The sequence below is a fragment of the Hippocampus guttulatus genome, chromosome 4, assembly GCF_054856545.1.
Source record: "Hippocampus guttulatus isolate MCC_2025c chromosome 4, RoL_Hgut_1.0, whole genome shotgun sequence".
Taxonomy (NCBI): domain Eukaryota; kingdom Metazoa; phylum Chordata; class Actinopteri; order Syngnathiformes; family Syngnathidae; genus Hippocampus; species Hippocampus guttulatus.
Genome location: NC_141264.1, coordinates 13,981,341 through 14,005,578, shown reverse-complemented (window position 1 = coordinate 14,005,578; position 24,238 = coordinate 13,981,341). Strand labels below are relative to the sequence as shown.

General features: G+C 41.7%; 2 protein-coding genes and 1 pseudogene across 3 annotated transcripts in view; 1 reads left to right on the top strand and 2 right to left on the bottom strand.

Moving 5' to 3' along the window:
* The first annotated feature begins 870 nt into the window (after positions 1-870).
* fbxl13 (F-box and leucine-rich repeat protein 13) overlaps positions 871-24,238 on the top strand; it is a 30,250-nt gene continuing 6,882 nt past the window's right edge. The window contains exons 1-12 of the mRNA XM_086108831.1: positions 871-939; positions 1,035-1,141; positions 1,778-1,868; positions 1,941-2,008; positions 6,755-6,909; positions 7,064-7,173; positions 8,249-8,344; positions 8,590-8,685; positions 8,887-9,022; positions 20,118-20,170; positions 21,798-21,898; positions 23,792-23,921. Of these exons, the coding sequence (XP_085964957.1) occupies positions 871-939; positions 1,035-1,141; positions 1,778-1,868; positions 1,941-2,008; positions 6,755-6,909; positions 7,064-7,173; positions 8,249-8,344; positions 8,590-8,685; positions 8,887-9,022; positions 20,118-20,170; positions 21,798-21,898; positions 23,792-23,921 (1,212 nt within the window). The remainder of the gene's footprint in view (positions 940-1,034; positions 1,142-1,777; positions 1,869-1,940; positions 2,009-6,754; positions 6,910-7,063; positions 7,174-8,248; positions 8,345-8,589; positions 8,686-8,886; positions 9,023-20,117; positions 20,171-21,797; positions 21,899-23,791; positions 23,922-24,238) is intronic.
* LOC147206040 (uncharacterized) lies at positions 2,994-4,396 on the bottom strand (annotated as a pseudogene).
* On the bottom strand, positions 9,438-24,021 carry LOC147206039 (leucine-rich repeat-containing protein 17-like). Of its 2 annotated transcripts, none has more exons than XM_086108832.1 (7): positions 23,862-24,021; positions 18,229-18,426; positions 16,105-16,575; positions 14,766-14,980; positions 12,523-12,678; positions 11,626-11,767; positions 9,438-10,005 (listed from the first exon to the last, which is right to left on the bottom strand). In XM_086108832.1, exons 2-7 carry the CDS (start codon positions 18,357-18,359, stop codon positions 9,723-9,725), a joined length of 1,398 nt encoding a protein of 465 aa, XP_085964958.1. In that variant the 5' UTR covers positions 18,360-18,426; positions 23,862-24,021; the 3' UTR covers positions 9,438-9,722. The 2 variants fall into 2 exon arrangements, with proteins under 2 accessions (XP_085964958.1, XP_085964959.1); XM_086108833.1 differs by lacking the exon at positions 23,862-24,021 and adding an exon at positions 21,434-21,540.

Sequence of the window (24,238 nt, the reverse complement as noted above, 5' to 3'; positions counted from 1 at the left end):
CAGAAGGTCTTGCGTTTGGTCTAAAAAAATGGCGGCACGCACGACAAAAGCTTTTTCGCGTTTAATTGCTTGTATAGAGGATGCTTGCTCAGTTCAGTCGTTTTCATTTGTTTCTCATGTATTTATTCTATCTACCACCCAGCCGCTGGAAAATATATTTGTTTGCCTGTTAGAATTGCACGATTTGTTCTCTCTTCATTACACGTTACTGTCTGCGATTGTTTAAAATGCACTGCTGTCTTTTCAATGTTTCTCCTGTTCAATAAGCCATGAAAAATATTGGCTTCAACGTTTGATTACTAAATAAATATAATTTATGAAAGCTCGGTTGTGTTCATGGAATGACCAAAATACAGTAAATTACTATATTGGTAATATCTTTGTTTGAAAAAAATCTATCCTTGTATTGCAAACTAATATAGCAAACAACAGATTATCTTGTGATGGAAATTATTCCGAAACAAAGATTAATCGGATACACGTCATTGCGTGACGTCTTCTTTTTAATGACGTCACGTGACATTATACCGAGGAGCCAACGTTCTATTTCTAATAATTGTCTCTCCTCGACTCCTGCATGAGAAAACCAAGAATATAAACAGATAAGTTAGTTAGCGCCAATCCCACGAAATGAATTAATCAAAACGACGCACTGAATCAGTGACTATTTGCCATGACTGCTGTTTACTATCAGGATTAAATATTTTTCAAAGACTGAAGGTGACGCGCAAAGCGAGGGGTAAATAATGAAAACTTGGACATGTTCAATTTCACAAGTGCGCGTCTGTCATGTTATCTGTGTGTAGATATTTATTTCTTTAGTTACTGTTAGCCACGGGTGCCTTTTTTATAGAATGACTAGCTTTGCAAATGACAGACAGCCAGTCAAAAATCGAAGTCAGTGCTCTGACAGAGTATGAGCTTCAGCAATTATACAAGGTAAAAAAAAATCATGTCTATAAATATATTTTTATGAGTTAACATGGTGCGGAAGCACTTCAGGTGATTGTTTTGTTACTTCTCCTTGACAACAGGCTTTGCTGATCGCCTCGTGCCGGTTAGATCCCAGAGACCCCATTCAGTTCTTGAAAAACACACTGATCACCTTTCAGGGACATGACAATCTGCAGGATGTGGACTGGTAGGTCCTACTGGGATGTGACTTTTTTTTTAATAGAGTTACAATTTACTGGTACTCTACAGTTACACTACGGCACAGTTTCCCGACCTGTGAGCCAAGGCTCATATTTTACTTTTTTTAAGAAAAAAAGAATGAATAAAAATCAACGTAAACCACCAAACAAAAATGTCAGAAAAAGTGGATACACAAGTCAAATATGTACCTTCTGCCATATATTGAAGAGCATTTAATTCTTCTGCATGTCACTGGCATAAATAGATGAACAAAGATACATTGTAGCAAATTTTCAGGCCTACTCAGTAATTTGGATTATTTTCCACAGCAAACCCGATGATCTCGCAGGACACTAATGGGCCCGCTGCATTAGACACAATTGCACATTCTAATCAAATACTGTCTAAACTGTCATTTTTAGGTATTAATTCAACAAAGGGGTTGTAATTGTCTATTGGTAGGGGTCATAAAACTGCACTGCACCAAATACATATTTGGAATATTTTGGTTCCCTTATTGTTATAAAGCAGTATGGAATTGACAAATTATCAAAAACGACAATAGCACTGTGGATGAGTCGTCAACAGATTTGCTTCACAGCTTTTAAGTCTCAGTTTAAAATTAAACTTTTTTTTTTTAAAGGGACAAGTTCCTCAGTGATAGCACGCAACGGTCACTGCTGGCCTCTCTGCAACTGGATGACGGGGAATATCTTGATTCCGATGAACTCAAGGTGCAATCAAAAGTCCAGTCAGGTGCGATGTTGGGGTTTCTCCAATCAACATGTACTTTCCATTTTAATTAGGCCCTTTTCTGGAAATATGAGAAGGCCTACTCCTGTTACAGGACGAAATTAACAAGCTCTTGTTTCAGGTAAGGGCGATTGTTTAGAATATTTACACTCCACGTATGAATTAACCTGTGATATTCTTTTTCACTTAAATGTGCAAAATTAAAGTTTTCTTTTGTTTACAGTATTGTTTTTCACTTTTTACCAACATGGACAGCAGGTCCTTATTTGCTGTGACAGCATGACCCTAGAATTAAAAAAAAATACAGTATGTAACATATGAAAACACAGGTATAGTGTACTGTATTTTTTTTAGTTGTCATTCGCATATTTTATTTGTCTTTTCACATTAGCAAAGCCATTGGAACACATTTTGATAAGACGCTTCGTACTGTATTTCTTTTTCTTCTCAGTAGGAGCAATTGCTGGCGTCTGGCCTGAAACTCCTTTGCCAAAATTTGGTAAATTATTTTTACAAATTGATACGATTGGTGAGTTCTCATGTGTGTATGCTATTTTTTACATTTAATGAGCAATCTAAAATGTCTTGCTCTTTGACGATGCAATGGAAAATGGTTCAGCAAACATGCCTTTTTTGGGGGGGTGGGGGGGTCCTTAAAAGTGAGGATTTTGGTGATGCAAGGTTTGCACGCAACGCCAGTGAATGTAAGTCACTAAAAGGGAAGTATTGTGTGGGCATTTTTGTTTTTTATTAGTTATCCAAATGGGTACTATGTATAATTGAGTGTAAATATTTACTTTTGCACCTCAGTTCATTTCAGAGTTAATACTCTTCAAGACCCTGCAAGTGAATTCACTGATTTGTTTCTAAATACATGATACATGAAGACAATTGCTGAAAACATGCAAAGGCTGAAAAATATCTACGATGCGTACTCACTTGTGCGGATAAGGTTAAACTGTTTTTCCTCATTTCAGCTTGATTGATTTTTTTGGAGCATGGCTAAACGGCATGGATAGTTGGCAGGCATGGTGGCTGGCAGCCTAAACCCATTCACATCACAAAAAGAACATGTGAGAGCGAGGGCGGGGTGGGGGGGGGGGAGCTCAATTTGACAAAAGATATATCCATGGCTTGTGAGCATTTGGGCCTCTGATGAACACTCCTTTCCATGGCGTGAACTGTCTCCTGAAGAGCTACATTAGTCCTTCCATAGCTACTCCTGGACTGGAAGCCATATTTTTTTCCATTGCGGTATTGGCTTCCTTGGTGGAATGTGGCCGTCGGCCGCTGCAGATTAGGAAGTCCGTAGATCCCGTTTGCCTGTGTCATTTTCGGTTGCATGGCTGGCATCCAGGAAGCATTCCTATTTGGCTTGGTGGAATTCCTGGACACAACTCCACGCTGGATGGGATCAAACATTTGAGAACTAGTATTAGGGAGAAGCTCATGCTTTTCTTGTGATTGCTGATTACGAGTGTCTGGTGTTTGATCTGAGTGATGTGGTTTGTGGTCATGGAGAGGATGCGGATGGTGTCGAAGAAGTGGAGAATTTAAAGTCGGTTTGAAAAAGACATGGTTTGAGTTGACTGGGTCACGCAGAAATTGATGTTTGGGACTCTGGGCTGACAGGTGTGAAGATTTCTGGGCCCTAGGACTAATATTTACATTGTAAGAGTCTTTTGCTATGTTGGTCTGCACCATTTGCTTGGACTGTCCATTTGGCATCACCACCCACGACGCAATAGGCCCTCTTGGCGCTTTGACATGGACACTTTTTCCATAAAAACCTTGCTGGGAAGGTACATCTTTGCCTTGAAAGTGTGGTTTCGTAAGCCTCTTGATTGAATTTCCATCAGCTGTCATACTTGCTACGCGGTGGCCATTGAGAGGATACGTGCTATGGGTACTCAAGGGAGCAACCTCGTCATCTAACGAATTTGAGGGAAATTTAACATTTTCAGGAAGTAGTTGGTTTTTCCACCAACCACCTCCAGTTTTGACATTGGAAGAATCTGTTTGGTAAGGGCTTGGGCCAGCGCTTCCATGGTTGTCGTAGCTTCTGTGCATTCTGGGAAACTCTCTACTCATGGAGGTGTCAGAACCCAGCATAGAGAGGCTTGGACTCAAGGCAGTATAGCCTACATCGTTTTCACTTTGTCCATACGCGGAAATCAACCGCACACTCCCAACATTATCTTTCGTGTCGTCTTCATCATGCTGCTCCTCTTCAGAAGAGAGTCTTCCTGCTATTTCATTCAGCATCACTACCCTTGCCGTTTGAAAAGTCCTTACCGGGAGTCAAGAAGGAGCTTTTCAATGTATCAATGAACTGCTTGAGATTGTCAATGTCTGGAAAACTGATGCCCTCCACGGCTGTGTCTTTGGTATTCTCTACTAAAAGCTTAAACGGATGCTGAAATCCAGAGTTCTGATGCTGGGGTCTAGGCTGAGGTGATCGCTCATCTGGCTCATTGCTGGATGGGGGGGCCAAGCTCTGGTGGTGATTATTTTATTATACACTACATTTAGATCAATATAAATACCACCCTTCCATCCATTTTCTATAAGGTCATAGGTGAGCTGGGGCCTATCCCAGCTGACTTTGTACGAGAGGTGGGGTACGCCCTGGACTGCTCCTCAGCCAATTACAGAATTACATATATGTTAACAATCACTTTTATGGAAACTGTAAAGTTTTCAACTAACCGAAAGCCTGTCGGACCATCATGAAAAAAATTACAGTTGTTGACTTTTTGCCAAATACCACACATCAAATGCAAACCTGTTGCATTTTGAGACTACATATAGTCTACTGGAGTATTTTGATTGAACCACAAAAACATGGAGCGGTTGTCAAGAAAGAAACAGATTGCCACAAAGAGAGGAAACGGGCTATGATAAAGGAGAGTATCGATATTTTGGGAGGCTGTTTGCAATGATCAATAAGCCCTGTTCACTGACCCATGCAATTAGGTGACAGCGACTCTCCATTTTATTTTATTTTTTTTTGCCACAGGTACATAGGAAATACAAAACATTAAGGGGGGGCAGCGGGTGGGTTGTTTGTTTTAGTTTTTTTTTTTTTGCAAACGCTACATGCAGTGATGTGGTTCACTGGCGATTCACATTTTGAATTGAACTTAAACAAGTGACCGATAATTGCAGAAAAATAATTGGAACGACACGCTGTACGACAGTTCACTCTTCTGTTTTGGCTGTGTTGTTTGTTGTGCGGTGGGCCTTTCATGCATGGTTTGGGAATGTGGGCGGAAGCTGGGGTACTCAGGAGAAAACACACACACGCACGCATAGAACATGGAAAATTCACACAGAAAAGCTGGAGCTGAAAATCTATCACAGAACCTCTCAACTGTGAAGTAGAAGTGCTCAACACTACAACACAATGTGGCCCATGAATTTTCATTTTTGCAATCTGGTTTGATTTAAATTAGTGTTGCCATTACCACTTCTGAACCATTATACAGAAAATATAAAATATTCATCACATTAAAAACATTTGAGAGTAATCATACATTTAATAAAGTTGCTCTGACTTGCTTTCTAAGACGAAAGCGCATTTTATTTTTTGAACCCAGATCGCTAGAACTGTGAGGCAGATGTGCGACGCACGTGTCCTCAGTGATGCCCCCAAGATGAACACAAAAATGCAAAATAGAAGCGGTCTTACCACTTTGAGAAGAAAGACACAAGCTGGCCAAGAACAGAAAGGAAACCCAGATAAGCTTAAAAGAAAAAAAAGATTGAAAAGCAGACTTGACATTGAATTTTTAACGTGCCCTGTGCATGCATTTAACCAAACAGAGCAGCCATGCCAAGAAGTTCCACCCCAATTGCAACAGCGCATCAAAGTTTCCACGAAAAGTCGCGGCGCTTTTGCATGCGCTACAAAACCAACACAAAAAAAGAGCAGAGAGGACCAAAACAGTCCAACTCGCATTCAGCTTCTGCTGGCTGCAATTAGTTGATTGCAGGCAGCTGATGATGGTGCTGTGTGGGTCAGCTTCACGTAATGGCCACAAACAGAATCAGAGTGTTTATTCAAGAAAATGTGCAGAGCAATCACTTAAGTCAGTCATGTCACAATTTACCACTGGAAATAGTTCTGAAAAAGAAGACTCTACACCTGCATAGCATGTTTCCAAAATGTTAATTTTGTACTGACCTAAAATGCAATTTCCATAAGTTGGTAACGTTTTTTTAAAACTTGAATTAAGTCCATTCATCCATCCATTTTGTGATCTGCTTTATCCTCACAAGGGTCAGCTGTCTTCGGGTGGTAGGCGGGAGACACCCTGAACCGGTTGTTAGCCAATCGCAGGGCACACAGAGACGAACAACCATCCGCGCTCACACTCACACCTCGGGACAATTTTGAGTTGTTCAATCAGCCTGCCATGCATGTTTTTGGAATGTGAGAGGAAAGCGAAGTACCCGGAGAAAACCCACGCAGGCACGGGGAGAGCATGCAAACTCCACACAGGAGCTGGAATCAAACCCATGACCTCTGCACTGTGAGGTCGACGCGCTAACCACTCGCCCAAAAGAAACAATCACGTCAAAATCTGCAATCTTGCACGGGTTCAAACAATGACGTGCGATATTAACAGAGGTTTTTCAACTAAAAAGAAAATGTCACGAAAATGAAATAAATGCTTTTTTGTTTGTTTGTTTTGAGTTGATGTCATAGACCTTGGTGAATAAATTTGACTAAAACATTCATGAATATATGAGGTGAGAGGGGTTTCGCTGGAGCGGGAATCTGATCCACCTGAAAAGAAAGTTCACTATTTTCAATTATTTATTGATGAGCTGTGTTTGTTTTCAATTATCGATTGATGAACAGGAGCTGGAAGGATTTCACCAATGCCAGTGTGACAGATGCCTCCGAACTGTCTCAAAAGATGGAAATTGCATTGCAGCATTATGACAGGCGAAAGCAGGTGGTGCCGTTCCTTGCATGGCTGCGCTGGGTCAAATGCAAGCAGGAGTCACGTGTAGGTACGTGGCTGCAAAGCATTTGTCACTCCATCGTAGGAAAAAATGAGTCCAAAACTCTCCGTTTTTCTTGACAATCTTCCCGACTGGGTGACTCATTCTGTCCAGTGCTTGCTTATGTTTTCATCACCTCTTGTGTTTTGGTCTCACCAACTAGAGGCGGTGCGTAAATTGGTGGGAGTTTTGAAAGCCTGCGTCCTCAAACGCATCGTGACCGCATGGAAGAATGTTGTAAGGGACTCGCAGAGGACCAAGGATTACTTCAAGGTATCAGATCATTTGAAAATACAGTGAATCATTCTGCTATGTAGAGACTATACAAAAGTATTTTTTTAAATCTATACTTTTACCCCTCCCCTGTTTAAAGAACGGAACTAATTCAAACAATTTTTACAGTATTTCTTAGCTTCTGTTCTCGACTCTATAACATCAAATTGAAGAAACAAAAAGAAGACTTGCATGTGCAGTTTTCCCAATAAGAGGCGAGGTGTGCTTGCTTCAAGTTATTAATTAAACATTGTACTGTATTTTAAATGACAAATTGTTCAAACAAAAATCATCCATTTGTCCAACGAAAGTCCGCTAGCTTAAAGGGGATGTCAGGTTTAAAAAATTTCTTTACAAAAATAATATTCTATGTGGCCCCACTAGTCTAAACCTGGCATTGTTATTAATATTGCAAAAAAAACGTAGACTCGACTTCCCCTTAATGCAAACATACCGACAAACCTTTAAACAACTGTTACTTTTAAGAGCAGCAACACATACGGTGTATAACAAAAGTCTGAATAAAACCAATTCGTGCAAGAACCAAAGTAATTTTTCCCAATGGAAATAATGTCAATCCGATTCGTCTCTTCCTGAAAATATACCGGTATGTCCCCTCGATCCCAAAATTATGGAAAATAGTATAACACACAGAAAACAATGTGAAATAAATATAAATGAATAATGAAATAAATGACCAATAAAACCACTTTTAACGTTTATTGTACGCCACTGAGTCATGGTCCCGAGGACCATGTTATATTCTGTTAGCACCTGCTATTGGTGAAACGCTGGTACTGCAGCTAAGCAGTGAATTGTGTCGTTCGGTCTGTCGGCAGTTCACTCAAGTGCGGCATCCTGTAACACAGCAACGTCTGACCAGACTTAAATTTGACTGACAAAATATACAGAAGAAACAAAACCCAAAACTAAATCCAAACATTTACAGAATCAAAATCCAAATAAAACTAGCTAACCCACGGAAAAATTCACTAAATTGAAACAATTATTAACAAGTCAAGACAAAATTTAAAAAACTGAAAAATCCCCAAACGTGTGCGGTTTGATGTTGCAGAGACTTCAGAATGAACTGGAGATGGAGCGCCAGCAAAGCCAGGTCGGGGAGGGATGCGACTGGCTCTCAGCCTTGCCCAACCACATCTCACTTAAGGTCATTAATCCAAAGCTTCCGAGTTTTCTTATCGATCAAGTACACATGCAAGCTACAAATCTCAGACAGGAGTCAGCCACAGCTCACAGCGAGGCACTCACACGCAGGCGTACTGAGGTCACAGATCATCCTACCAGGCCCCGCCTCTTAAAAAACAGATGCAGATACACAGACACGACACCACACAAAGTATTTTCTAAACATTTTATGCGTGCAATTTCTGATGTTCAAATGCTTACCCGCAGATATTCCAGTATATGGAATTACGAGATCTGCTGAGCTGTTCCGAAGTGTGCTGCAGTTGGAGAAGTCTCATCCATACGGGCACTCTGTGGAGTAAGGTTAGTACAACACCTGTATGCATGGAATTGTGTAGCAGTCACCCACATGGTGCTCGGGCAGCCCCCAAGAACCACATGAGGAACCTGCAGGCCTGTTCCAAAAATAGCTCTAGTATGCAGATTTTTTTTTTGTATCAGTGATGATTTGAAAATCTTGACTTAAGTTTAAATATTCATTTAAATTCCTTTCTATCCACTCAGATCAACGTCTCGGTGGATAAACGCTGGATAACAGACGACACCATGAAGGATGTCCTGCTTAATTTTCGTCCATTTGTGATCCACCTGAATCTGCGCGGCTGCACTTCGTTACACTGGTATAGTTTGAAGCATATTGGTGAGTTGTCCACTCCTACAGCACTGCCATACCTGTATACTTATCGGAAGCCACCATTAATAGCTTCGTCTCATCTCTGCATCCAACAAATATATTGTGGGGGCAGTTATTATGTAAACTAGTCCCACTGTTACATAACAGAGGCTAATTTACATTGGTGGAAGTATCGAACAGCTTGCTCAGAAACACATTTATGGAACATATACAGTGTACGGTGCTGAGATAAAATATTTTCTTGGTGCACTTTCAAACTTGAATGTCTTGTCAGACAAGCCATGGAACACCATACAATGTTAGCTCTCACAAGACTGTCATTCAATTCAAAAGTTGACTTGGATGAACATTTTCTCAAATGTCAATTTAATGCTGGATCACATTAACAGCAAGGTACCGGTAATCAACAGGGTTTCCCAAATAAGTCAAAAAATGCTTTTTATTGCAACATTTGAGTGTATTAAGCAAAACACCTTTGTGACATTTGTAATTATTATACACCACTGGAAATGAACAGATACCCATTAAACCTGCAAATTGGGCTTGTATTAATTTTTTGTTAAGATTTGAGATCATTTCCATATTTTGGGGGGGGGGGGGGGGTTACACACCACATAAGTAGATTCTTCATCTGATACAGACTATTTGACACAATTGAAAGTATGTGGCTAAAGTTGTACACAGAGCCCATTCAGAGCCTTTTGCCTCAAGACAGTCTGATAATCTGGTACTTCTGAGGCTGTCTCAAGTGGCTGGGCTCCACTTCCTCCTCCGGCTCGCCCTGGACCTCTTCCAGGGAGTTCCAAAGCAGCTCATCCGATTCGGTTTGGTCTCGCGGACTCTGCTGCCTGTCTTTGGGACAACCTCGGTTGTAGGAGCGCACGTACTCCTCCACGCTCTCGCCCGTGTATTCGGGAGGCGAGCGACACATCAGTCCCGAGGGCCTCACCACTGGGTGGAGTCGAAGCCAGTACATCATGTAGTGGATGCTGCAAAGTGGACTTATTTTTATTTGGGTTTTGATATAAAGAGAGGAATATGAGATCTGTGGTGTTCATGTTGGTTACACCCCTCTCGTCTTGTTTTTTGCAAGCATTGACTCGTGGTGGCAGAGGCACTGTTGTACATTTACAACCATAATTCTTATATTTATTCCATGGAATTGTATGTATTCATTCCCAACAGTCCTCATTTTGTCGTGTCTCTCTTGGCTGCACTGTTAGATTTTGTTTCTTTTTCCAATTAGATTTCAGCCCCTATGTGTTACCATGTCAATTCATGGGGCGAGCAGTGATTTCAAATTCATCCTCACCAGGTGCTCGTGCTTGTCTTTGTTGATGTCAGCATTTTTCCGTCCTGCAATTGGCTGGACAGAGCAAAACTTGCAAGCGCTAATTTTGACTAGCAAAGAAGTGGAGCGCGAGACGTTAACTACTGACATTTTGTCCCCTAGTCCTAGTAGCACAATTGTCAACAAGCACGTGTTTTTTGCCAAACTAGTAACGTGTACTTTCTCGAATAGTAGGCACAAGTTTCCCTACTAGTGTAATATAGATCAAAGCCTCTGTCTTTCTCAATCCAAATTGACGGCCTTTCAAATCGTTAGCGCTGGCTGGCTGTAACACCATAAAGCTGAGTTAGCCGGCCCACAATAACATTGGCATGTTTCTGTCTTGTGGTTGGTTAGAGCAAGCCAAGTTCAATGAGCAAAACACGTTGAGCCGTTTGATTTTGTCATTTTATAAGAGAAATATTGATTCAAAATTACTCAAAAAACGATGAGCAAGTTGCAGTGGCATGCTGTTCCGTTGCGTTGTTGTGTAGATTTCAGTTCTTGGGGCGGGATACTCGAACTGACCGTAGACAATCATCCCTCTTTATTGTTTGTACATAACACCTGCTTGAAACCTACTTTTGTGACATTTAACAGGGAAAATCTTTTAACTCCTCTTTTGACAACACAACAAGGTTGATTTTTTGTTTTTGTGTGTGTTTCTCGGCCAGAAAGAATATTTTTTAACCTGCTCTATTACAGCCAATTTTAGTCTCAAGAGATGAGGAGTTTGCATGTTCTCCCCGTGCTTGCATGGGTTTTCTCAGGTACTCCCATTTCCTTCATCATTCAAAAAACATGCATGTTGGGTCCAATGAAGACTTTAAATTGCTCACCCCTTACAGGATAGGCAGTAAGGGAAATAGATGAGGCGTAACACAAGTTAGAGTCTGGGTTTGAATCGTGGCTTGGAACTTTCTGTTTGGAGTTTGCATTTTTTCTTTGTACCCCTGTTGCAGCTTTCAGCCATATTCCCAAAACATGCCATGTATGTTATGTAAACGGAGACTCTAAATTAGTCATGAGTGTGAATGCTTGTTTGTCTTTATGTGCCCTTTGATTGGCTGGCTCCAACTCACCCACAACACTAATAAAGGCCATAGAAAATGGAGGAATTCCAATGTATTTGCTCTCCTCAAAACCTTACAATTTATGATGAATTTTAGTTTTGCCTGTAAAGTCTACATTTACAGTAGCGAGAGATACTGTATAAGCAACATGAAAACCAAAGAGCTGTCATGGTGGAAAACCACTATACAAAAAATATAAGGCCCACCTATAATCGCACACCCAGGGGTTTCCCCCCAGCTTCAGCTTGGACAGGAAGTAGAGATCTTCAAGGACCCCATACTGGATGAAATGTAGGCTGTTGTCTGACAGGTCCAACTCACGGAGGTGGAGGAGCCCGAACAAGGAAGCTGCAGAAGTGTACAAGAGCAGGGAGTTTACTCGCCACAACCAGTTACCGTGACCAGTAAGCACCAGGACAAGCAAACTCAGTCTGCTGGAGTGGAAGCTTGTGCACAGTGTTACGTAATCCAATTCAGCTCTCTCATATTTGCAAAGAAAGCTCATGGTCTTTAAATGGCAGAAAATTAAAACCAGAGGTTCCCAGCAGATGTAACCTACCCCCCCCCCCCCCCCAACTATTGGCCGCACCGGGAAAAACACACAAAAAAGCCTTTTTTCTGTCATCTTGGATCAAGGACACGCTGTGAAATTGGTTGCTTTGTTGCTGTAGTAACGCACTTTAAGCACACACTTTAGTTCGGGATAATCTGGTTTCGGGTAAAATTTCAGGATGAACTTGAGTTGCACTGCACGTGAAACCATTTTGATTTTCTCTCAACTGTTGAATGCTCAGGTCCAACAGATGCATTTTTTTGCCTCTTTTTTGTTCAAGTTTCTGTCCTAACAAGTACTATGAATAGACCAAAAATGTCGATGTTCAGTTAGAATTCCCATTAAAACAGTTCTCTGTATGATACTGTCACATTATCATCAGCAGGTGGCAACAGAGCTAAGACCGGAATAATCGGGGAAAGGTATAGACGTGAAAAGGTATAGGTGTGAACGTCCTTAGAAATGTCAATGGATAAGACAAAACATGTTGCCATTCAGCTCCTTATTAGAGAACAACTTCCAAAAAAAAAAAAAAAATTATACTTTATACCTGTGTCAATGCGCTCCATGTTGTTATGGCTGAGGTTCAGCATTTTTAAACTCTTTGCTCCTTGGAAACTCTTGGCCTTGAGATGACGGATGGAATTGTGGGAGAGATCTATTTGGACAGCGTCCTCGGGAATACCAGCAGGCACCTCGGTTAGACCTGTAGATCAAGACGAGTGGACACGTGTGAAAGAAGATGGTCTGATTCATGCGTTCCAAATTTAATTTGTGCCATGTGCAGTGGAGCTCGTTTGTTTACAATGGATCCTTCCCATAGGAAGTGCAGTCGTCCCTCACCACATTGCACTTCAGATCTTGCTGCTTCATTCTACCGTAGATTTTTCTGTCATAAATATCTAGTTTTATATCCTTTTTTTTTTTTGGGCTGTATCGTGGCATTTTGCAGTGATTATTTTTCCACACAGACTGCAGAGTGAAAAGCGTGAGCCAGTAGGAAAAGAGCGAATAAAAGACAGAGAATGCCCGAAGCACAACTGGTTTAAGTTAACATTGCAACAGTAAAAACATTAACTTATTTGATAGCCTACCACTGCTCGTCAAAAACAAATTGGGATCCCCCACGAGTGGGCAAGACGCGACAGCCTCCAGTGCACTTTCACTTTATTGTTCAAACATGACCAAATAAATTCAAGCGCATATTCTCACACAACCTGCAAGTTGCCACAACAGATGTCAAGTAAGTGTACGCAGCGTGGCTCACGGTTTAGCCAATTCACAGCCAGCCAAGCTGTACACTCTCATTCGCTCATGCCGGCATCCCTCAACAAGCCAGGCCCCACTTTTTAATGTCACAGTCACAGATTCATTACTGTAAAGGCTGAGGATGGCGAAACTAAGTGGAAAAAAATATAACCTGCACCTCACACGCATATAGTATTGGAAATAAAGATATGGCTGCTACCTAACAAATTTCATCTGTCACGAGGGTGATCTGGAACATGATTAACGAGGGGTTACTGTAATGGCAATAGGAAAAGAAACATTATTCAGAGTCTATAAATGCACCAACTTCTGAATTATGAGCAATGGGGTGATTTTTTTTTCACATTGTTGTGTGAGGTGAAATAGATAAGAGTAGATACCTGTATAATTTAATTACTGAGGTTGGCTGCGCAACCAGTTCAGGGTGTACCCCGCCTATTGCCCGAAGATGGCTGGGATGGGCTCCAGCATGGCCGCGACTCTTGTGAGGATAAGCGGCTCAGATAATAGGTGGCTGGCTGTCTGAATAAATTATGTTATGGGCTCAAGTCACGAAATGAATTCATCCATTCATCCATTTTCTGATCCGCTTATCCTCACAAGGGTGGCGGGGCGTGCTGGAGCTGTCTTCAGGCAGTAGGCGGGAACACCCTGAACAGGTTGCCAGCCAATCGCAGGGCACACATAGACGAACAAACATTTGCATTCAGTCACATCGAGGGACAATTTAGTGTGTTCCATTTACCTGTCATGCGTGCTTTTAGAATGTGGGAGGAAACCGATGCAGGCACGGGGAGAACATGCAAAATCCACACAGGAAGGCCAGAACCAGAATCGAACCCTGCACCTCTTTACTGTGAGGCCGACGCGCTAACCAGTCGGCCACCGGGGCCGCCCATGATATAAATTAAACTCAAAGTTCCATTCTAATTTTTCCAGGATCAACTTGTTGCCATTGGAACAACTTTTGAATGTCTTGCATGGCTTAAAACTAAAGTAACCACTTATAACACAACTAAATAAAGCTACAATTAAAGCTGCAAGCAGTGATGCGTGTGCCCATGGAGCATCTTCAAACTTTGACACGCTGCTTAATTAGATGGCAAAAGACAAAAGCCTTGGCTGTTTAGCATCTCCCATCTGCCTCAGACAGTGATTCCCAGACAGTGGATGGATGGATGGAGAGATAGATGATAGATGGATGCTGGGAAATCTTTCTCCTTAGAGACATTCGCCCGTCAAACTTTTGCCGATTTTGATCAGAAAGGAGGAAAAAATGCTCAAATTCAGTTTGATTCTCGGCATGTTTGGACTCTTTTTTTGAGGTTCCGTGATATAATTCACATTCTCTGGAGTTTTTTGAGGAGTGTAATAATTCCAGTCATGCAACAGCATCCAATCATGCAGCCTCTCGGTGATAAATGCCTCAGGATTGCTTTTTCATTACTTAAGAAATGTGTGCACTGGGCAAGTTGCCTTTTCATTAGAGTGATCGAAGGATTCCAATGGCGATGAAAGACTTGCCTCGGTTACTGCAGTCCACGCGTACATGAGGGAAGTAATAAGTGTGGCAGGATGTGATGGCATCTGGTTTGTTTTGAAAGGGACTTGGCTCCGCCGGATCTTTGGGGTCAGTCTGGTCGCCCTGCGGCTTTTCATTTGGGTCTGACTTCTTGCAGAGCAGCTCGGGGTCGACCCGCTTCAACTTCTTGCCTTTAAGCCTGAGAGGCTCTGCACACCTTTAAGGAGAAACACAACAAAAGTTACATCTCGCTTGGGTCTTCTATCGGTCAATTACTTGATGTACTACAATACTCATGTTGGAAAATTAGTTTCCTCTTTCATTAACATTAAAAGGTCTACACACCTCTGTTCACATGCTAATTTTTTGTTGTTCATTTTCTCACGTAGACATTTATTTTTTAGTGTTAGTATACATTTTTTAATTATCTTGGTCTCATTTGTTCCCACAAAAAAGCTGTCATTGTAACAGGGGTGTGTTGACTTTTTACATCCACTGGACCCTGTTTGTGTTTTGACCACATTCGACTGAATTTTTGAAAGCCAGAACCTCGTGGTTTTTAGGCTGGCACAAAACACATCACATTCACCGTAAATCATTCTTGTTGCCGCCTACTTTTCTCTTGAATAAGGCCACGGATGGAGAATTACTTGGTGAATATTTGCTTCTCCGAATCTTATGAGTCAACGCCATTAATGTATCCTGTTTGGCACTTTTCCATTTTGCTCCTCCTTGCTTTTTACGCTTTTGTAAGTCCACAGGATTTCAATCATTTCAACTCTCCCTATGTAAAAAAGTAGCAAGTGTATTTTGACCAAGGAATAGAAAGCATGGAAACTTTGTGTTTGCAAATGTCGGGCGTAAAACTAAAAAGTGGTGAAAAAAATAACTACTCAAGTCAAATACAGATGATTCACCTACACCAGGGGTGTCGAACTCATTTTAGTCGCGGGCCAATTTGGAGTTACATCTTCCCTCAGATGGCCGTTATGACAGTGAAACCACAAAATTATTACTTATACACAAACAAATTAATAGATTACTTGTTTTGAAATAAGTCAAGTCGATTAAAATAGATTGTTCAATTATTGTTCAAGTGAGGGTAAACAGGGTAACAAAATGATTGCAAAATCTCAACATTATTTATTACAATTTGACATTTCGGTGCAGATTTAGCAACACATGATTTGCTTTTGCGAGCCACATCAAATGACCTGGCGGGCCGGATCTGGCCCCCGGGCCTTGAGTTTGACACGTGACCTACACGAAGTACAGTAACAGAGTATTTTTACTTGACTACCTCCCACCTCCACTTAACTCAGCTTATTTGGGGAGACTCACCTTGCATGATTTCCCAGATTCCGGTTGCTTGGGACTTGAAGGGTTTGTACGAGGCTGTCCATGTCACAATGACAGTTCAGTGGATTGTCATAGAGACGCAGGTAGCGGAGGTTGGGCATTGGGATGAGAGATTCCTCGTTCAGCGAGGTCAGGCGGTTGTGCTGGAGCAGCAGGGTTGTGAGTCGAGTCAAACCCTCAAAGGCCCCCTCCTCCACCAACGAGATGTGATTCTGCTGCAAGTCTAGGCTAGTTAGACTCTCGTAGCCAGCGAAGGCTTCATCGCGGAGAACCTTGATCCTATTACGTGCTAAGAGGAGGTACTTGGGTGCTCTGGACCAGGTCTGCGGCCTGGGAATGGAGGTAAGGCGACAGCCCTGACAGTCTGCAAAGACACGTCCGGATTCTATGGATTCTGAGCAGTTGCCTGGTCTTGAGGAGTCGGATCTGCCGTGACGGCCAGCGCCTCTCACTCTGAGGGTTTTGAAGACAAAAGCAAGAAGCTGAGTGAGGGAAATGCATTCAACAAGTTGTGAGCAGTGAGAATTTAGATCCCCATAAAAGTATTGTAATGATTCCTTTTGCAGACTAAAATCTTTTTTTATTGCATTGGAAACTTGACTTATAAGTGCCCCAACTTAGATGTTTTTCAGGTTTGAATCCATTGGCTGGTCAATTGTTTTTCCTTCAGTGTTTTTTTTTGTTGTTGTTTTTTGTGATTTGGGTCACTGCTCATGTGAAATGAAAAAGAAAGGATCAATTCACTAATGACTGCATATGGGCAAGTAGAGCCGCTGTCACGATGCAGTTTTAGACTTTTATTTAACGGAACCAACAGTCAAATACGGAATGATAACAGTCCTAAAGAGCTGCTGTCGGCCACAACTCACGCCTAGACGCTCACATGCACAGACTAACTGGCTAATCCGACTCCAGCTGCTGACCTCACTCACTCGGTCCAGTCGCTTAAAGGCACATATCCAACACACGGACACTACAGCACCTAATAGGTAGATAAACCAGTGAGTTATTGGTTCGTGCTAATTTTGAACACAAAGTAAGATTAATCTAGTTATGTAGGCTCGAGAATGTACGCCAAAGTCAGTAGCTGTTGCTTTTTCTGTGGAAAATATGATCCAAACAAATGAAAGGCAACCCTCCTTGACTGGTCGGTCATTGACTGCAAACTGACCTCAACTGCATAAAAGTCAGTTGCAAGAACCACAACATGACCAACAGCCCTCAGTTAGGAAACAGTGAAAAAAAATCTGGCCTAATCTCACGAGAAACAATGTGTGAAATAAAGAAAATTTACGACAGGAAAAAAAAACCCTTTCTTAACTTAAGTCAAGTCAAAATATGCTTGTTCTTTGTCTGCCAAGATATTTTTTCTTACCTGGCAGCTTTTGTGTGAAAGTATTTCACTTGCTTTAAGCATCGTACACTACCCCCTGAAAAATCTTCATCTGGGATTTATTTATAAATTGTTATTGAGATTTTATGACCGGTAATGACTATGTTTATCTTGTAATAAAAGAAATACCACGATTCTCTTGGTGTAGGTAGGATGAATACAATATTTTCCAGACATCAGTGTTGTTTTTGGCTAGCTATGTTTAGTTGTTTTAAGGAATTTTTGCCAAGTCGTAATTGTCATAACTGTTCTGTTGGCAGATCATTTTGCTGAAATTGTGTAATATATTCCGAATGTCATTCCTTTTTCCCCACCATTTTATTGAAGGCCATGTTTTGCAGTTTAAATGGGTTAAAAAGAACAACACAAATGAACTACCATATTAGCACATACCTCAACCCCCATGGCCAAATTGTGTCATAAACTTCAAAATCCAGACGGGCTTACTTTGCACAGTCATATCCATACATATCCATTTTCTACAATACTTGTCCTCATGAGGGTCACTTAGGAGCTGGAGCCGCTCCCAGCTGACTTTTGTGTCCGGTCAATCGGAGGACACAAAAAGCATTCACAATCTTATTCCCACTTACATGCTCATAGGGGACAGTCCCCAATGAACATAACATGCATTCTTTGGAATTAGTGAGGATGCGTGCCAAGTAATATCCCCCCAATATTGTAATCGAGACCATAGTGTGCATGGCGCCCACCTGTCCCGCGCGAGCTTGTGTCTTGCTCCTTTGAGGCCTCTGCCTTTGCCCGCTCGTTTCATCTCGACCAACGGGAACAGCAGCAGAAGCGCGAGCAGGGAGATCACGACGAAAGAGGAGGTCACACGCATGCTGGTAACTGTAGCTTTTTTCCCTTTTTCCTCTCAATAGCTCTCTCTGTCTCTTCTCTTGGGAGGGCTGTGGAGTCAAGCAGAGTTGTTTTGGATATAATGATGAGCATTTGAAATGGGTCAAAGCGGAGGACAACTCCTGTAACTGTTGATGGACTACAGCTGTGGAAGGAGCGTGATGCAGCAGCGTGTTGCGTAAGACACGAGGAACATCCAAATGTGTATTTATAGCCTTACAATAATATTTCCACACTATCATGCTGTACAACTTTGACTTTTTGAGCCGCTCCACCGCATGTTCAAAATCTGTGTGTACCTTGTATCTGGAGTGGGCCATGCATTTGGTGACTGGGCTTTCCAATGGAGACTCTGTTCACCTCTTACCACCATGTTTACATCACAATCACAGAAACCATCAATACAGTATGTTGTTGTTTTTTTTAACCCCGTAAGATAGCGCCTGTGTGGGCAGCCATCAGCAAGTGCTCTTCAAGAGCCTTGCCTTTTTTTTTTTTTTTTGGAGTTTTGTTTTCTCACATGGTGTTGTTGTTACGTCGTGTGGGCCTGATGTGGATTGTTTTCACTGTTTTTTGGCCACGACATTCGTCAAAGGAGAAGAATCTGTACTTGGTGGTTGCGCCTTCTCGGCAGCAGGCGTGTACCAGCACTGATTTTCATAGGGAGGAATGTCGGCGCCATTTGACTGTCGGTGCTAGACAGCCCCGGGCCGCTTGTGTTTTTGTGCCTGTAATTGGCAGCATTTTTCACAGCCCCGTTTTGTTCAGCGGAAATGTCGGTGCTGTTGGACAGTCTGCGGCTGGATGGATGGATGGCTTGTGTAGCCGACGATGAGTAGAAAGGAGCGACGGCGCAGAGCACAGAAGCGTATGTAGAACTGGGAGTCGCCACTTGGAATTGAAGCGAATTTACATGGGACGGGACATGTGAGTCAATTTCTTTTTCGTCAATGGACGCTACAGCTTCTTGTTTACTTCAAACAACAAAGTGTATGCAGAAAACGTGGTTTAGATTGCGCGACTGTCTGTGTCTTATGTGTTGTGTTGTATTATTTTGTCATTTTATGTTAAATGTTCTGTTGATGGCAGCACGGGCACCCACAGCGGCTCCTCTCCTGTGGTTGAGAGGAAAGAAATTTGAGGAAAGAATTTTCATCTGTGTTGCATGTTGCACCTAGAGCACATTTCACAATAAAGTTGAATTGAACCTTGAATTGAATTGAACACAATATAACACATTCGTGCCACATACGTCATTTGAAGCAGTTCACAGTCTATATTTATCGAATAACTTGACAAAAAAAAAACAAAAAAAACTTAATAGATGCTGATTATCACACTTAATAATGTGTGCCGATCACTATAGTTGCATTTTGTTAATGATGAATTTTGCTCTGACCAAGCAATCAATGGTTGGAAAATGCTGACGTTGTCTGTGAGGGTGAATTTAAAATCTGACTGATGAACGAAACAGTCCCATAGTTTAAGTTACATCAGCCAAGACTATGGATTCTGAAGGTCCTGGACGGATTTAACTGATGTGGCAACACAGAGGCGGAACTCTGAGTGTGGGGGGGGGGGGGGGGGGGGGGGTAAATCAAACATCCACACGGGCAGAGTAGCCAAGAGAAATGTTATGAAATGAAGAGAACACTAATTAGTGGAACAAATATTATCATTTACTACAGTATTGGGATGTGCCCCAGATTGTTTAGTAACTTTCCTGCTGTTTCTATTCCAGGCGAATGCAGAAATCTCCAAGAGCTCAATGTGTCTGAGTGTTTTAACATCACGGTGAGAACAACATAGTGAATGTTGTGATTGTTGTACTGAGTTCTGTATATTAGCGGTGTCAAACTTGTTTTCATCACGTTGTAGTTATGCTTGCCGTCAGGGTGCCACTTATAACTATGGTGTCAGGGGTCACAGACAAGTGCAACAGTCACTGTTTGTACCACGGGATTTATTATGCTGTACAAAGCCGAATCGTGTCATTTGTTATTGCTTTGTCTCCATCTTAAGAGCCTGGGGAGAGAGAGAGGCTCTTAAAGTGCCACTGGAAGTTTTTCACATTGTAACACATCGAAGTAAAACTAGAGCCGTTTACCCCATTTCGCGTACAGTCACAAATAAAATGATAAAATTCCAGAATTTAGAGAAGACCAACTGGTCTAGTTTTGCAATCCACACAAATCTCAGTTCCATGCACAGCACTCAGGTTACAGACAATACAAGTCGCTGTTTGCACTCTTGTCGTTTTCCAAAACTAAAGACTTCTCAACTGCAGATGTGTTTCCTCTCCCAGCTGCCTGCTTGACATTTACGCTATCCATTGTTGTGACATGTTTTTATAAGGTGGTTCTCAATTCTTCATTGTCGTCCTACCGCATCTCGACTTTTTGTAATGTGTTTTAATGAGAAAAAAATAGCACCGTGTAATCTTATGCTTTGTAAAATTATACAGGAATTATATAATTCAATAGAATGAAAAAGAGTCAAACAATTTTTGCCAAGCTTTCTCCTTCAACTGTGTTGCTCATTCCGGTGTGCTGTTCTTGGCCACCAGAGGGGCAGTTTAAGACAGCCACAAATATAGTGTTCAGTGAGACTTCTCAACTCCTCTTAGCTCATCAGTATGACACTAACATTTGTTGCTCTTCACAAACAATTAAGAATATAGACTTGTGAATATTATGGGGTCTGATCATGGTAAATGGAAAATGGAGTTTAGTTATATCGCGCTTTATCTAAACCATGTGGTGTGCAAAATGCTTCACAAAGCCTCATATTCATAATTTATGTGGTCATGATATGGATTATACAATGTTTGGTTTCAGATATCCTTTGCTTAAAGGGCAACGACACATCGAATAAAGAGCTGCTAATTTTATGTTAGCATTCACATAGCCGATGCTATGTGGTTGTTTTAAATACCCAGCATGCAATTCTTAGTTTTTTGTTTTGTTTTGGTTTTTTTAGCTTGACAATAATCTTCTGATGAGAGTGGCAAAACACATCTTTCACGTTTTTTTGGGGGGGTGGGGGGAGAATATTTACCATATTGCCTCTTGTTGGGAAAACAGTTGAGTCACCCTCCACCAGACAGGGTTTAAGATCATAACTGAAAACAAAACACCCGAGTCATGTCACTTGTATCTCAAGGCATAACTGTATTTAGAAACATGTTGTGAAATGGCAGACCTTCCCTGCAGCACACCTGATGATTTCTAACAGCACAATGGCTGGGAATCGCTCTGAGATGGCATGCTCGATCTGGCCCACGGAGCCTTGAGTTTGACGCCTTTGCTTTTAGAGATTAAGCTCTCAAAAATGACAGAATGTACGGAAGCAGCCACAGCTGTCTGGCAGACTCACTGGAGTATAAAATATGTATGACGTGGTGGTGTGTGTGCTCTGACAGGACGCCATGATTGAGTCAATTGTGGAAGGCTGTAACTCCCTGCTCTACCTGAACCTCTCCAGCACACTCTTGACAGATGCCACCCTCAGAGAGCTGGCAAGGTAAACAGTGCCACTTGTTTGCACGCTAATCCTTTTGTCGCTGGAGCCTTGCCTTCCACTTCCCCGAAGTAGCCACTAATATGCATACTTTTTTTCCGACGTAGAGCCCAGCAGCACTATTTGCTTCGCCTTTCACGTGTGAGAACAGTTCACTTGCTGCCTGTCTGTAGACTGAGAAAGAGGAGCAGATGTGGCGCTTGCGACATGAAAAAAAAAAATAAGAGCCATGATTGCCATTGTGGGTGAATTATGCGATTTGAAAATTCTAGTTGTAAATCAGTCAGCCTGGAATAAAACAGGGGCTTTCCCAAACTTGTTCCCACAAAGCTGGACACGTAGAATTGTCCAAAATGTCTCGAAAAGAGAATTATGGGTTTACGAGCCAGACACCTAAATTGATTAATTAATCCTGTGAGTGCCAACTGCTGTAGTTTTCAACAGGTATCCAACATCACATAACTCATTCACTTGTTCACGTTTTCAAGTTTCCACCAATCCTAGCGAAGGAAAGACTAGACTATTTTCTTTCACCAGGAAAAAAAATGCCCCGAGCTATTTTCATTCTTTAGTAACCACCAATAGAACATTGTTTGGTATGAATAAAATGTTGCTTTGGGCCCCAATTTGGTCAGGGATTGTCCTGAGTTGGTTCCATCAAAAACGCTGGTTTTGGACCAAAAACGGGCATTTTGTGAAAAGAGACTTGCCAAGGAAGAAGTGTGACTTTGATGCTGTTATTTTTCCTTTTGTGACACCTCAAACCATAAGAAAAAAAATCTGGGAAAGGGATTTTAATGGCAAAACATCCATTTATTTACAGACATCTAACTATTAAACTCGCCGTGAGCGACACTCACCACATGACTTAAATTGAATGTCGTTGGCTTTTTTTTTAACATGCCGTTCTTCACTTACACCTTAAAATTGCATTATCTTTTCTCACGATAGCGACACACACTTTGTTTATACTATACATATACATACCCTGTGTGAGGTGCATAAACATGTCCGACTTCCAACGAGATGGCATTTCCGTCATAATCAACGTGACAACACGTGATTCACCTCCTAATCTTTATCTTCTTCTAAAAAGCTGTGCTGATCTCAAATCCTAAGAAATGCAACATCACCATCTGGCATTTGTTTGCCTTTTCAGTTCTTTAGTGAAATGCTTGATATTCAATTAGACAAACTGGTCATTTAAACTTATTATTACAATATGGTTAAAAAAATTAAAAAAAATACCAACGTGCTTGCTAAAAATATTTCCGTCTTGTTTTCCAAAAACATTGAAATTTGACTTAAGCAACTATGCTATTGGGTTAGCTGCTGTTGGCTGTACTTCGCGCCAAGAAAATCCCACACGGACTTGATGATGTCACATTCCAACCCGTCAGGCCCCACCCCTTATAGGCACATGCAGTACATACAGATTTCTTTATTTTTTCAACGTTTTATGCTTCTGGTTTTTTCCCCCCCAAATGTGTGTGCAATGTGTTTAAAAAGTGTTTTGTACAAGTTTAGATGTGGAAAGATTTCGGATTTAAAAATACAACTTACATGGTCTTTCTATGTCTCATTTTCACACTTATTAGGGCTGTTGGTATGGAATCTTTGCCCTGCAATAAATGGGTGTTTTCCTTCTTGTTATTGTATGGTGCACATACCTTGAAGTTGCTTCCAACTTTGTGGGGGAAGAAAATACATTATTCTACAGCACAGAGAAATTTTCAAAAACACTTTTTTTCTGACAGTGAATAAATAGCAGATACCATACAGTATTTTTGTTGCTGATTTCACTGCCATGCTGTTTTGATTAGACACCACCAAATCTTGTTCGTTCCCCTCATGATTTCAATTTGTTATTGGTTTCTCCCATTTTTTCCCCAACAGCAACTGTGTCAACCTTCAGTACCTGAGCTTGGCCTACTGCCACAAAATGACAGATGAAGGTTTTCAGTACCTGAGTTTGGGAACAGGCTGCCACAATCTCCTCCACCTAGACCTGTCGGGCTGCTCCCAGGTCAGTCTTTCAGGCTTCGCGATATACTGTACTTAGTCAGATAATTCCAAAGGATTGGAAGAATCCAGTCGCTCCTCTCCTTGTTTGCACGTGTCCCCTCTTGTTCCTCACTTAGTATGAGCTAAGAGGGGAGGAAGGAAGGAGTGGAGAAAGGACGGGGTCGGGCTTGTTGAATAAGCCCACCCGCTCGCCATGTGCTTTACCCACATGCATGACAACACACTCAGTTATGCTCACTTCCAGATGTATGTTTTCATTTTATGGGGCCCGGAAAGTGTGAGGAGCGTGGATCAAGGGGATGATTCACATTCCAGTGA